We start from the raw sequence: 15202 nt of genomic DNA on the forward strand, positions 1-15202 counted from the left end.
AGATAGATAGAGAAACCTCCAGATAGAAAGATAGATAGACCTCCAGATAGATAGATACACCTCCAGATAGACAGATAGATAGACCTCCAGATAGATAGATAGAGAAACTTCCAGATAGATAGATACACCTCCAGATAGATAGATAGATACACCTCCAGAAAGAAAGATAGATAGACCTCCAGATAGATAGATAGATACATCTCCAGATAGATAGAGAAACATCCAGATAGATACACCTCCAGATAGATAGATACACCTCCAGAGAGATCGATAGATACACCTCCAGATAGATAGATTGATACACCTCCAGATAGATAGATAGATAAACCTCCAGATAGATAGATAAACCTCCAGATAGATAGATAGATAAACCTCCAGATAGATAGATAGATAAACCTCCAGATAGATATATATACACCTCCAGATAGATAGATAGATACACCTCCAGATAGATAGATATATACACCTCCAGATATATATATTGATACACCTCCAGATAGATAGATTGATACACCTCCAGATAGATAGATTGATACACCTCCAGACAGATAGATAGAGAAACTTCGAGATAGATAGATAGAGAAACCTCCAGATAGAAAGGTAGATAGACCTCCAGATAGATAGATAGATAGATACAACTCCAGATAGATAGATAGAGAAACCTCCAGATAGATAGATAGATACACCTCCAGATAGATAGATAGAGAAACCTCCAGATAGATAGATAGATACACCCCCAGATAGATAGATAGACCTCCAGATAGATAGATAGATACATCTCCAGATAGATAGATAGATACACCTCCAGATAGATAGATAGATACACCTCCAGATAGATAGATAGAGAAACCTCCAAATAGATAGATAAACCTCCAGATAGTTAGATAGAGAAACCTCCAGATAGATAGATAGACCTCCAGATAGATAAATATATAAAACTCCAGAAAGATAAATAGATAAACCTCCAGATAGATACATAGAGAAACCTCCAGAAAGATAGATAGAGAAAGGAAAGGTGTGTTACCTGTATGTGTTTCTTGTCCAGATCAGTGTAGTCCTGTTCCACTCTGGTCAGGTTGTCTTTGGCATTCTTAAGCTCCGACTCCCGCACCTGGATCTCCTCGTCCTGACGAGTCACCTGCAGCAGAGGCTTCACCTGGGGGGCACGGGTCAGAGGTCATGGGTTAGGTCACATACAGTGGGGCAAAAAAGTATTTAGCCACCAATTGTGCAAGCTCTCCAACTTAAAAAGATGAGAGAGGCCTGTAATTTTCATCATTTGCAAATAATGGTGGAAAATAAGTATTTGGTCACCTACAAACAAGCAAGATTTCTGGCTCTCACAGACCTGTAACCTCTTCTTTAAGAGGCTCCTCTGTCCTCCACTCGTTACCTGTATTAATGTCACCTGTTTGAACTTGTTATCAGTATAAAAGACACCTGTCCACAACCTCAAACAGTCACACTCCAAACTCCACTATGGCCAAGACCAAAGAGCTGTCAAAGGACACCAGAAACAAAATTGTAGACCTGCACCAGGCTGGGAAGACTGAATCTGCAATAGGTAAGCAGTTTGGTTTGAAGAAATCAACTGTGGGAGCAATTATTAGGAAATGGAAGACATACAAGACCATAATAATCTCCCTCGATCTAGGGCTCCACGCAAGATCTCACCCCGTGGGGTCAAAATGATCACAAGAACGGTGAGCAAAAATCCCAGAACCACACGGGGGGACCTAGTGAATGACCTGCAGAGAGCTGGGACCAAAGTAACAAAGCCTACCATCAGTAACACACTACGCCGCCAGGGACTCAAATCCTGCAGTGCCAGACGTGTCCCCCTGCTTAAGCCAGTACATGTCCAGGACCGTCTGAAGTTTGCTAGAGAGCATTTGGATGATCCAGAAGAAGATTGGGAGAATGTCATATGGTCAGATGAAACCAAAATATAACTTTTTGGTAAAAACTCAACTCGTTGTGTTTGGAGGACAAAGAATGCTGAGTTGCATCCAAAGAACACCATACCTACTGTGAAGCATGGGGGTGGAAACATCATGCTTTGGGGCTGTTATTCTGCAAAGGGACCAGGACGACTGATCCGTGTAAAGGAAAGAATGAATGGGGCCATGTATCGTGAGATTTTTAGTGAAAACCTCCTTCCATCAGCAAGGGCATTGAAGATGAAACGTGGCTGGGTCTTTCAGCATGACAATGATCCCAAACACACCGCCTGGGCAACGAAGGAGTGGCTTCGTAAGAAGCATTTCAAGGTCCTGGAGTGGCCTAGCCAGTCTCCAGATCTCAACCCCATAGAAAATCTTTGGAGGGAGATGAAAGTCTGTGTTGCCCAGCAACAGCCCCAAAACATCACTGCTCTAGAGGAGATCTGCATGGAGGAATGGGCCAAAATACCAGCAACAGTGTGTGAAAACCTTGTGAAGACTGACAGAAAACGTTTGACCTCTGTCATTGCCAACAAAGGGTATATAACAAAGTATTGAGATAAACTTTTGTTATTGACCAAATACTTATTTTCCACCATCATTTGCAAATAAATTCATTAAAAATCCTACAATGTGATTTTCTGGATTTTTTTTTCTCATTTTGTCTGTCACAGTTGAAGTGTACCTATGATGAAAATTACATACAGTGCCTTGCGAAAGTATTCGGCCCCCTTGAACCTTGCGACCTTTTGCCACATTTCAGGCTTCAAACATAAAGATATAAAACTGTATTTTTTTGTGTGAAGAATCAACAACAAGTGGGACACAATCATGAAGTGGAACAACATTTATTGGATATTTCAAACTTTTTTAACAAATCAAAAACTGAAAAATTGGGCGTGCAAAATTATTCAGCCCCTTTACTTTCAGCGCAGCAAACTCTCTCCAGAAGTTCAGTGAGGATCTCTGAATGATCCAAAGTTGACCTAAATGACTAATGATGATAAATACAATCCACCTGTGTGTAATCAAGTCTCTGTATAAATGCACCTGCACTGTGATAGTCTCAGAGGTCCGTTAAAAGCGCAGAGAGCATCATGAAGAACAAGGAACACACCAGGCAGGTCCGAGATACTGGTGTGAAGAAGTTTAAAGCCGGATTTGGATACAAAAAGATTTCCCAAGCTTTAAACATCCCAAGGAGCACTGTGCAAGCGATAATATTGAAATGGAAGGAGTATCAGACCACTGCAAATCTACCAAGACCTGGCCGTCCCTCTAAACCTTCAGCTCATACAAGGAGAAGACTGATCAGAGATGCAGCCAAGAGGCCCATGATCACTCTGGATGAACTGCAGAGATCTACAGCTGAGGTGGGAGACTCTGTCCATAGGACAACAATCAGTCGTATATTGCACAAATCTGGCCTTTATGGAAGAGTGGCAAGAAGAAAGCCATTTCTTAAAGATATCCATAAAAAGTGTTGTTTAAAGTTTGCCACAAGCCACCTGGGAGACACACCAAACATGTGGAAGAAGGTGCTCTGGTCAGATGAAACCAAAATTTTACTTTTTGGCAACAATGCAAAACGTTATGTTTGGCGTAAAAGCAACACAGCTCGTCACTCTGAACACACCATCCCCACTGTCAAACATGGTGGTGGCAGCATCATGGTTTGGGCCTGCTTTTCTTCAGCAGGGACAGGGAAGATGGTTAAAATTGATGGGAAGATTGATGGAGCCAAATACAGGACCATTCTGGAAGAAAACCTGATGGAGTCTGCAAAAGACCTGAGACTGGGACGGAGATTTGTCTTCCAACAAGACAATGATCCAAAACATAAAGCAAAATCTACAATGGAATGGTTCAAAAATAAACATATCCAGGTGTTAGAATGGCCAAGGGAAAGTCCAGACCTGAATCCAATCGAGAATCTGTTGAAAGAACTGAAAACTGCTGTTCACAAATGCTCTCCATCCAACCTCACTGAGCTCGAGCTGTTTTGCAAGGAGGAATGGGAAAAAAAATTCAGTCTCTCGATGTGCAAAACTGATAGAGACATACCCCAAGCGACTTACAGCTGTAATCGCAGCAAAAGGTGGCGCTACAAAGTATTAACTTAAGGGGGCTGAATAATTTTGCACGCCCAATTTTTCAGTTTTTGATTTGTTAAAAAAGTTTGAAATATCCAATAAATGTCGTTCCACTTCATGATTGTATCCCACTTGTTGTTGATTCTTCACAAAAACATACAGTTTTATATCTTTATGTTTGAAGCCTGAAATGTGGCAAAAGGTCGCAAAGTTCAAGGGGGGCGAATACTTTCGCAAGGCACTGTATTTTTAAGTGGGAGAACTTGCACAATTGGTGGCTGACTAAATACTTTTTTGCCCCACTGTACCTGTGCTCGAGTGTGTGTGTGTGTATGTGTGTGTATGTGTGGGTATGTGTGTGTGTATGTGTGGGTATGTGTGTGTATGTGTGGGTATGTGTGTGTGTGTGTGTGTGTGTGTGTGTATGTGTGTGTGTGTGTATGTGTGTGTGTATGTGTGTGTGTGTATGTGTGGGTATGTGTGTGTGTATGTGTGTGTGTGTGTATGTGTGGATATGTGTGTGTGTGTATGTGTGTGTATGTGTGGGTATGTGTGTATGTGTGGGTATGTGTGTGTGTATGTGTGGGTATGTGTGTGTGTGTACCTTGGTGAACAGCCTCCACCATTGCCAGTTCCTGAGTTTGAGGTAGGCAGCACAGTTCCTCTGCATCACTCTCATAGCACTCAGCTGCTGCTGCTTCTTCAGGAAGGCCCTACAGAGAGAGTCAACACAGAGAGAGTCAACACAGAGAGAGACAGAGAGAGTCAACACAGAGAGAGTCAACACAGAGAGAGACAGAGAGAGTCAACACAGAGAGAGTCAACACAGAGAGAGACAGAGAGAGACAGAGAGAGTCAACACAGAGAGAGACAGAGAGAGAGACAGAGAGAGTCAACACAGAGAGAGACAGAGAGAGAGACAGAGAGAGAGACAGAGAGAGTCAACACAGAGAGAGAGACAGAGAGAGAGACAGAGTGGCAACACAGAGAGAGACAGAGAGAGTCAACACAGAGAGAGACAGAGAGAGAGATAGAGAGAGTCAACACAGAGAGAGAAAACACAGAGAAAGACAGAGCGAGTCAACACAGAGAGAGTCAACACAGAGAGAGACAGAGAGAGAGACAGAGAGAGTCAACACAGAGAGATACAGAGAGAGAGACAGAGAGTGGCAACACAGAGAGAGACAGAGAGAGTCAACACAGAGAGAGACAGAGAGAGAGAGATAGAGAGAGTCAACACAGAGAGAGAAAACACAGAAAGACAGAGCGAGTCAACACAGAGAGAGTCAACACAGAGAGAGAAAACACAGAGAGAGAAAACACAGAGAGAGACAGAGAGAGAGACAGAGAGAGTCAACACAGAGAGAGACAGAGAGACAGACAGAGAGAGTCAACACAGAGATACCGAGAGACAGAGTCAACACAGAGAGAGAAAACACAGAGAGAGACATAGAGATAGACAGAGAGTGTCAACACAGAGAGAGACAGAGAGAGAGAGACAGAGAGAGTCAACACAGAGAGAGACAGAGAGTGTCAACGCAGAGAGATACCGAGAGACAGAGTCAACAGAGAGAGAGACAGAGAGAGTCAACACAGAGAGAGACAGAGAGTCAACACAGAGAGAGACAGAGAGAGAGATAGAGAGTCAACACACAGAGAGAAAACACAGAGAAAGACAGAGAGGGTCAACACAGAGAGAGACAATGAGAGTCAACACAGAGAGAGACAGAGAGAGAGACAGAGAGTGGCAACACAGAGAGAGACAGAGAGAGAGATAGAGAGTCAACACAGAGAGAGAAAACACAGAGAAAGACAGAGAGAGTCAACACAGAGAGAGACAATGAGAGTCAACACAGAGAGTCAACACAGAGAGAGTTAACACAGAGAGAGTCAACACAGAGAGAGACAGAGAGAGACAGAGAGAGTCAACACAGAGAGATACAGAGAGAGAGACAGAGAGTGGCAACACAGAGAGAGACAGAGAGAGTCAACACAGAGAGAGACAGAGAGAGAGATAGAGAGAGTCAACACAGAGAGAGAAAACACAGAGAAAGACAGAGCGAGTCAACACAGAGAGAGTCAACACAGAGAGAGAAAACACAGAGAGAGAAAACACAGAGAGAGACAGAGAGAGAGACAGAGAGAGTCAACACAGAGAGAGACAGAGAGACAGACAGAGAGAGTCAACACAGAGATACCGAGAGACAGAGTCAACACAGAGAGAGAAAACACAGAGAGAGACAAAGTGATAGACAGAGAGAGTCAACACAGAGAGAGACAGAGAGAGAGAGACAGAGAGAGTCAACACAGAGAGAGACAGAGAGTGTCAACGCAGAGAGATACCGAGAGACAGAGTCAACAGAGAGAGAGACAGAGAGAGTCAACACAGAGAGAGACAGAGAGTCAACACAGAGAGAGACAGAGAGAGAGATAGAGAGTCAACACACAGAGAGAAAACACAGAGAAAGACAGAGAGGGTCAACACAGAGAGAGACAATGAGAGTCAACACAGAGAGAGACAGAGAGAGAGACAGAGAGTGGCAACACAGAGAGAGACAGAGAGAGAGATAGAGAGTCAACACAGAGAGAGAAAACACAGAGAAAGACAGAGAGAGTCAACACAGAGAGAGACAATGAGAGTCAACACAGAGAGTCAACACAGAGAGAGTTAACACAGAGAGAGTCAACACAGAGAGAGTCAACACAGAGAGAATCAACACAGAGAGAGTCAACACAGAGAGAGTCAACACAGAGAGAGACAGAGAGAGAGACAGAGAGAGTCAACACAGAGAGAGACAGAGAGAGAGACAGAGAGAGAGACAGAGAGAGTCAACACAGAGAGAGAGACAGAGAGTGTCAACACAGAGAGAGACAGAGAGAGAGACAGAGAGTCAACACAGAGAGAGAGACAGAGAGAGTCAACACAGAGAGAGACAGAGAGTCAACACAGAGAGAGACAGAGAGAGAGACAGAGACTGGCAACACAGAGAGAGACAGAGAGACAGAGAGTCAACACAGAGAGAGACAGAGAGAGATAGAGAGAGTCAACACAGAGAGAGAAAACACAGAGAAAGACAGAGCGAGTCAACACAGAGAGAGTCAACACAGAGAGAGACAGAGAGAGATAGAGAGAGTCAACACAGAGAGAGATAGAGAGAGTCAACACAGAGAGAGAAAACACAGAGAAAGACAGAGCGAGTCAACACAGAGAGAGTCAACACAGAGAGAGAAAACACAGAGAGAGACAGAGAGAGAGACAGAGAGAGTCAACACAGAGCAAGACAGAGAGAGTCAACACAGAGAGATACCGAGAGACAGAGTCAACACAGAGAGAGTCAACACAGAGAGAGACAGAGAGAGAGAGAGACAGAGAGTCAGAGAGAGAGACAGAGAGTGGCAACACAGAGAGTGACAGAGAGACAGAGAGAGTCAACACAGAGAGAGACAGAGAGAGAGATAGAGAGTCAACACAGAGAGAGAAAACACAGAGAAAGACAGAGAGAGTCAACACAGAGAGAGACAATGAGAGTCAACACAGAGAGAGTCAACACAGAAAGAGTCAACGCAGAGAGAGACAATGATAGTAAACACAGAGACAGTCAACACAGAGAGAGAGACAGAGAGACTCAACAGAGAGAGAGAGAGACAGAGAGTCAACACAGAGAGAGAGACAGAGAGAGTCAACACAGAGAGAGAGACAGAGAGAGTCAACACAGAGAGAGAGACAGAGAGAGTCAACACAGAGAGAGAGACAGAGAGAGTCAACACAGAGAGAGAGACAGAGAAAGAGACAGAGAGAGACAGAGAGAGTCAACACAGAGAGAGAGACAGAGAGAGCCAACACAGAGAGAGAGACAGAGAAAGAGACAGAGAGAGACAGAGAGAGTCAACACAGAGAGAGAGACAGAGAAAGAGACACAGAGAGAGACGGAGAGAGAGAAAGAGACACAGAGAGAGAGAGAGACTAAGACACACCTGCGTGCGAGGAATCCTCGGGCAGCGCTCTGGAAGCGTATGATGGTGTCAGTGATCTTCAGGTCTCTCTCCTCCTCCAGGTGACCTAAGACTCCAGCCCTGAAGAACACTTTGCTCTGCCCAACTCTGAACAGGTTACGGTCCAGCTCCAACGCACTGATCTGGAGACAGAGAGAGGACGGATACAAAGATGAAATCACGTCCATATATACATGTGCTTCAACACATAGGGCCCTATTTTGGAAAACGACAGTACAGCTTAGCTGTTCAATGGGACTCACCATGAGTTCACAGGCCTGCTTCCCGTCCATGAAGGTACGAGGGATAGCATTAGGAGTCAGGATCTCATACCTACAGGAAGAGACAGAGAGACTGGGACTGTGTTCTCTACATGACAACGTCAACTGACAGGCGAATGTGTGTTTCTGTGGGTGTGAGACAAATGGTTACGATAGCCATCATTGTGGATGTTACACACACACACACACACACACACACACACACACACACACACACACACACACACACACACACACACACACACACACACACACACACACACACACACACACACACACACACACACGTTACCTCTGTCTGAACTCCTGGAAGGGGATGCGGTTGGGGAAGCCCTGTCTGCAGATGCGGATCCCCTCTAAGACTCCATTACACCTCAGCTGGTCCAGAACAAGATGGGGAGTCAGCTTACCAGACTGACAGACAGAGAGAGAGAGACAGAAACAGACAGAGAGAGAGAGAGGGAGACAGAGACAGAGACAAAAGACAGACACAGAGAGACAGACAGACAGTCAGAGAGACAGTCAGAGAGAATAGGGTTATAACCTGTGGTTGAATATATAGTCTGTCTGTTTGAGAGATGGGGGGAAATCAATCAATAGCCTGGCTGTGTGAGCATCCTAACCCTCCCCTCCCTTCTCCCCTCCTCCTCTTCTCTCTTCCTCTCCTCTCTCACCTTCTTCTCGTGGTTGGGGATGATACAGCGGAGGAAGTTCGGGTTGGTGTTGCGTAGTGTTGCCATCAGCTTGGTGAGGGACTCCTTGTAGAGCTGACCCACGGTCCTGAACATCCCCTTCTTAGTCTTCAGCCCCGCCCCAAAGTTGACCGGCCCACTGTTGGTGTCGTTGGAAACCTGGTCCAGCCCTACGGGCCTCTCCACTACACACAGAGGACGTCACAGTTAGAACAGCTCTGATTGGTGGGTTGGTGGTGGAGGGACCAGAGCTACAGACATGAGTTTGGCCAACTAGGTTAGAGATTTGGAACGGGCTCCATGTTGGTGGGAGAGGTTTCAGTTAACACTGTAGTTAGAATGCAAATGACAATGTTAGTGTCATGGGCGGCTTGGTGCCAAAATGGAAGACAGTTTATCAAACTCTGTATATCTGTGGCTCTGGTTGGGGCCATTGTGATGCCAGAGAAAATGGAGAAACTAATATAGGGCTTTTTCAGGATCTGAAATGTTGCAGGAGGTTTCTCTGTGGTCAATGTTTCTTGACCATACTTGCTGTTTTGTAAAAACACGTGTAGCAAAACCGTTTGCAACTGTTTAAGAATTCTGAACGTAGCCCTGGTGAGGATGTGAGAGCAGTGCCTTGTGGTTTATGGAGCTTCTATAGAAATGAAGTGAATTCCTTCAGAATGTTGCAAAAGATTTCAAAAAGCAACGCATGAACACCAGACCATCACAGCACTGTCACTAAAAGCAAATCATCAACAACAACAACTAAGTACAAATGTAAAGTGAGATAAATAGAAAAGAGTTGAGAAATGTATACTCAAACAGAGTTGAGAAGTATTCAGAGGACAACAGTAACAACATGGTACTAAACATGACACTATGAACTACACCACTCACACACAACATAACACAACACACCAGGGGTCTACCAGGCACTAGGGGGAGGGGGGGGTGCCGTGACACAAGCAGACGTAGGAAGAAACCTACTGTCAGAGCCATTGGTCTGCAGTGTGGCATAGGAGTCAAAGAAATATACTCGAGGAAGAGTCTGAATATCTGAGGTAGGAGAGGAGGAAGTCAACATGGAAAGAAAGGAGGAGGGACAGAGGGAGAAGAAGGTGGACAGAGGGAGAAGAAGGTGGACAGAGGGAGAAGAAGGTGGACAGAGGGAGAAGAAGGTGGACAGAGGGAGAAGAAGGTGGACAGAGGGAGAAGAAGGTGGACAGAGGGAGAAGAAGGTGGACAGAGGGAGAAGAAGGTGGACAGAGGGAGAAGAAGGTGGACAGAGGGAGAAGAAGGTGGACAGAGGGAGAAGAAGGTGGACAGAGGGAGAAGAAGGTGGACAGAGAGGAAAGAAAGAGTGACAAGGGAAAGAAGAACAGGACAGTGGAGAAGGGAGGAGGGAGTGAGAGAATAGTTTGAGTTGAAGATGAACAGAGAAGGGAACGAGAGGGGAGAGAAAACAGTGAGAGGAGGGCAGATACAAATAGAAGAGAAGAGTAGTAGAGAGAGAAATACAGCTGTTAGTTCATTCTGGGGAAGCAGTATTATGCTGTGAATCAAACAGATATGGGGGAATCCTCATAGGTGGATTTCACCTGTCTATTAGAAACAGTTAGGTCAGTGCCATTTCTGACTAACACTTTGATAAAGGGACCAAGTATGAAGTATTTGTTGACTCTGTGTGTGTGTGTGTGTCGTACCCTCTCTCCAGAGCTCAGAGATGAAGTGATCAGAGGACTGGTGGAGGAGAGATGCTATGTTGTCATTCAGAGGATCCATGTTCTTCACCAGCCAATCATCTGCCTTATAGTCCACCTGACAGAAGAAGAGAGAGGGAGAGAGACAGAGAGAGAGAGCGAGAGAGACAGAGACAGAGAGGGAGAGAGAGAGAGAGAGGGAGAGAGACAGAGGGAGAGAGAGAGGGGGAGAGTGGGAGAGGGGGAGCGAGAGACACAGAGACAGAGAGAGAGAGACAAGGGGGAGAGAGAGAGAGACAGAGAGAGAGAGAGACAGAGAGAGAGACAGGGAGGGAGAGAGACAGAGAGAGAGCGACAGAGAGAGAGAGAGAGACAGAGAGAGAGAGAGAGGGAGAGACAGAGAGGGGAAGAGAGAGAGAGAGAGAGAGAGAGACAGAGGGAGAGAGAGAGACACAGAGAGGGAGAGAGACAGACAGACATACAGACAGAGAGGGAGAGAGACAGCGAGATGTAAACCGTTCCAGTGTAAGGGAGGAGGGATGATAAAGAGAGGAAGATGTAAACCGTTCCAGTATAAGGGAGGAGGGAGGATAAAGAGAGGAAGATGTAAACCGTTCCAGTATAAGGGAGGAGGGATGATAAAGAGAGGAAGATGTAAACTGTTCCAGTATAAGGGAGGAGGGATGATAAAGGGAGGAAGATGTAAACCGTTCCAGTGTAAGGGAGGAGGGATGATAAAGGGAGGAAGATGTAAACCGTTCCAGTGTAAGGGAGGAGAGATGATAAAGAGAGGAAGATGTAAACCGTTCCAGTGTAAGGGAGGAGAGATGATAAAGAGAGGAAGATGTAAACCGTTCCAGTGTAAGGGAGGAGTGATGATAAAGAGAGGAAGATGTAAACCGTTCCAGTATAAGGGAGGAGGGAGGATAAAGAGAGGAAGATGTAAACCGTTCCAGTATAAGGGAGGAGGGATGATAAAGAGAGGAAGATGTAAACTGTTCCAGTATAAGGGAGGAGGGATGATAAAGGGAGGAAGATGTAAACCGTTCCAGTGTAAGGGAGGAGGGATGATAAAGAGAGGAAGATGTAAACCGTTCCAGTGTAAGGGAGGAGAGATGATAAAGAGAGGAAGATGTAAACCGTTCCAGTGTAAGGGAGGAGGATAAAGAGAGGAAGATGTAAACCGTTCCAGTGTAAGGGAGGAGGGATGATAAAGAGAGGAAGGTGTAAACCGTTCCAGTGTAAGGGAGGAGGGATGATAAAGAGAGGAAGGTGTAAACCGTTCCAGTGTAAGGGAGGAGGATAAAGAGAGGAAGATGTAAACTGTTCCAGTGTAAGGGAGGAGGGATGATAAAGAGAGGAAGATGTAAACCGTTCCAGTGTTAGGGAGGAGGGATGATAAAGAGAGGAAGATGTAAACTGTTCCAGTATAAGGGAGGAGGGATGATAAAGGGAGGAAGATGTAAACCGTTCCAGTGTAAGGGAGGAGGGATGATAAAGAGAGGAAGATGTAAACCGTTCCAGTGTAAGGGAGGAGAGATGATAAAGAGAGGAAGATGTAAACCGTTCCAGTGTAAGGGAGGAGGGATGATAAAGAGAGGAAGATGTAAACCATTCCAGTGTAAGGGAGGAGGATAAAGACAGGAAGGTGTAAACCGTTCCAGTGTAAGGGAGGAGGGATGATAAAGAGAGGAAGATGTAAACCGTTCCAGTGTAAGGGAGGAGGGATGATAAAGGGAGGATGATGTAAACCGTTCCAGTATAAGGGAGGAGGGATGATAAAGAGAGGAAGATGTAAACTGTTCCAGTATAAGGGAGGAGGGATGATAAAGACAGGAAGATGTAAACCGTTCCAGTGTAAGGGAGGAGGGATGATAAAGGGAGGAAGTTGTAAACCGTTCCAGTGTAAGGGAGGAGAGATGATAAAGAGAGGAAGATGTAAACTGTTCCAGTGTAAGGGAGGAGGGATGATAAAGAGAGGAAGGTGTAAACCGTTCCAGTATAAGGGAGGAGGGATGATAAAGGGAGGAAGATGTAAACCGTTCCAGTATAAGGGAGGAGGGATGATAAAGGGAGGAAGATGTAAACCGTTCCAGTGTAAGGGTGGAGGGATGATAAAGGGAGGAAGATGTAAACCGTTCCAGTGTAAGGGAGGAGGATAAAGAGAGGAAGATGTAAACCGTTCCAGTGTAAGGGAGGAGGGATGATAAAGAGAGGAAGATGTAAACCGTTCCAGTGTAAGGGAGGAGAGATGATAAAGAGAGGAAGATGTAAACCGTTCCAGTGTAAGGGAGGAGGGATGATAAAGGGAGGAAGATGTAAACCGTTCCAGTGTAAGGGAGGAGGATAAAGAGAGGAAGATGTAAACCGTTCCAGTGTAAGGGAGGAGAGATGATAAAGAGAGGAGGATGTAAACCGTTCCAGTATAAGGGAGGAGAGATGATAAAGAGAGGAAGATGTAAACCGTTCCAGTGTAAGGGAGGAGGATAAAGAGAGGAAGATGTAAACCGTTCCAGTGTAAGGGAGGAGGGATGATAAAGAGAGGAAGATGTAAACCGTTCCAGTGTAAGGGAGGAGGATAAAGGGAGGAAGATGTAAACCGTTCCAGTGTAAGGGAGGAGAGATGATAAAGAGAGGAAGGTGTAAACCGTTCCAGTATAAGGGAGGAGAGATGATAAAGGGAGGAAGATGTAAACCGTTCCAGTATAAGGGAGGAGGGATGATAAAGGGAGGAAGATGTAAACCGTTCCAGTGTAAGGGAGGAGGGATGATAAAGGGAGGAAGATGTAAACCGTTCCAGTGTAAGGGAGGAGGATAAAGAGAGGAAGATGTAAACCGTTCCAGTGTAAGGGAGGAGGGATGATAAAGAGAGGAAGATGTAAACCGTTCCAGTGTAAGGGAGGAGAGATGATAAAGAGAGGAAGATGTAAACCGTTCCAGTGTAAGGGAGGAGGGATGATAAAGGGAGGAAGATGTAAACCGTTCCAGTGTAAGGGAGGAGGATAAAGAGAGGAAGATGTAAACCGTTCCAGTGTAAGGGAGGAGAGATGATAAAGAGAGGAGGATGTAAACCGTTCCAGTGTAAGGGAGGAGAGATGATAAAGAGAGGAAGATGTAAACCGTTCCAGTATAAGGGAGGAGGGAGGATAAAGAGAGGAAGATGTAAACCGTTCCAGTGTAAGGGAGGAGGATAAAGAGAGGAAGATGTAAACCGTTCCAGTGTAAGGGAGGAGAGATGATAAAGAGAGGAAGATGTAAACCGTTCCAGTGTAAGGGAGGAGGATAAAGAGAGGAAGATGTAAACCGTTCCAGTGTAAGGGAGGAGGGATGATAAAGAGAGGAAGATGTAAACCGTTCCAGTGTAAGGGAGGAGAGATGATAAAGAGAGGAAGATGTAAACCGTTCCAGTGTAAGGGAGGAGGATAAAGAGAGGAAGATGTAAACCGTTCCAGTGTAAGGGAGGAGGATAAAGAGAGGAAGATGTAAACCGTTCCAGTGTAAGGGAGGAGGGATGATAAAGAGAGGAAGATGTAAACCGTTCCAGTGTAAGGGAGGAGAGATGATAAAGAGAGGAAGATGTAAACCGTTCCAGTGTAAGGGAGGAGGATAAAGAGAGGAAGATGTAAACCGTTCCAGTGTAAGGGAGGAGGGATGATAAAGAGAGGAAGATGTAAACCGTTCCAGTGTAAGGGAGGAGAGATGATAAAGAGAGGAAGATGTAAACCGTTCCAGTATAAGGGAGGAGGGATGATAAAGAGAGGAAGATGTAAACCGTTCCAGTGTAAGGGAGGAGGGATGATAAAGAGAGGAAGATGTAAACCGTTCCAGTGTAAGGGAGGAGGGATGATAAAGAAAGGAAGATGTAAACCGTTCCAGTGTAAGGGAGGAGGGTAAAGAGAGGAAGATGTAAACCGTTCCAGTGTAAGGGAGGAGTGATGATAAAGGGAGGAAGATGTAAACCGTTCCAGTGTAAGGGAGGAGGGATGATAAAGGGAGGAAGATGTAAACCGTTCCAGTGTAAGGGAGGAGGGATGATAAAGAGAGGAAGATGTAAACCGTTCCAGTGTAAGGGAGGAGGGATGATAAAGGGAGGAAGATGTAAACTGTTCCAGTGTAAGGGAGGAGGGATGATAAAGAGAGGAAGATGTAAACCGTTCCAGTATAAGGGAGGAGAGATGATAAAGGGAGGAAGATGTAAACCGTTCCAGTGTAAGGGAGGAGGGATGATAAAGAGAGGAAGATGTAAACCATTCCAGTGTAAGGGAGGAGGATAAAGACAGGAAGGTGTTAACCGTTCCAGTATAAGGGAGGAGGGATGATAAAGGGAGGAAGATGTAAACCGTTCCAGTGTAAGGGAGGAGGGATGATAAAGGGAGGAAGATGTAAACCGTTCCAGTATAAGGGAGGAGGGATGATAAAGAGAGGAAGATGTAAACCTTTCCAGTGTAAGGGAGGAGGGATGATAAAGAGAGGAAGATGTAAACCGTTCCAGTGTAAGGGAGGAGGGATGAT

At 45.4% G+C, this 15202-nt stretch overlaps 1 protein-coding gene across 2 annotated transcripts in view; it reads right to left on the reverse strand.

Moving 5' to 3' along the window:
- The window catches only part of LOC135520672 (myosin-10-like), an 87379-nt gene that overhangs the window by 25853 nt on the left and 46324 nt on the right, over window positions 1-15202 (reverse strand). For both annotated transcript variants that reach the window (XM_064946392.1, XM_064946393.1), the window contains exons 16-23: window positions 10694-10808; window positions 9978-10046; window positions 8985-9187; window positions 8603-8724; window positions 8293-8362; window positions 8012-8172; window positions 4641-4749; window positions 1025-1156 (exon numbers count right to left, since the gene is read on the reverse strand). In XM_064946392.1, the coding sequence (XP_064802464.1) occupies window positions 1025-1156; window positions 4641-4749; window positions 8012-8172; window positions 8293-8362; window positions 8603-8724; window positions 8985-9187; window positions 9978-10046; window positions 10694-10808 (981 nt within the window). The remainder of the gene's footprint in view (window positions 1-1024; window positions 1157-4640; window positions 4750-8011; window positions 8173-8292; window positions 8363-8602; window positions 8725-8984; window positions 9188-9977; window positions 10047-10693; window positions 10809-15202) is intronic.

This window comes from Oncorhynchus masou, chromosome 29, assembly GCF_036934945.1.
Source record: "Oncorhynchus masou masou isolate Uvic2021 chromosome 29, UVic_Omas_1.1, whole genome shotgun sequence".
In the NCBI taxonomy this organism is placed as follows: Eukaryota; Metazoa; Chordata; class Actinopteri; order Salmoniformes; family Salmonidae; genus Oncorhynchus; species Oncorhynchus masou.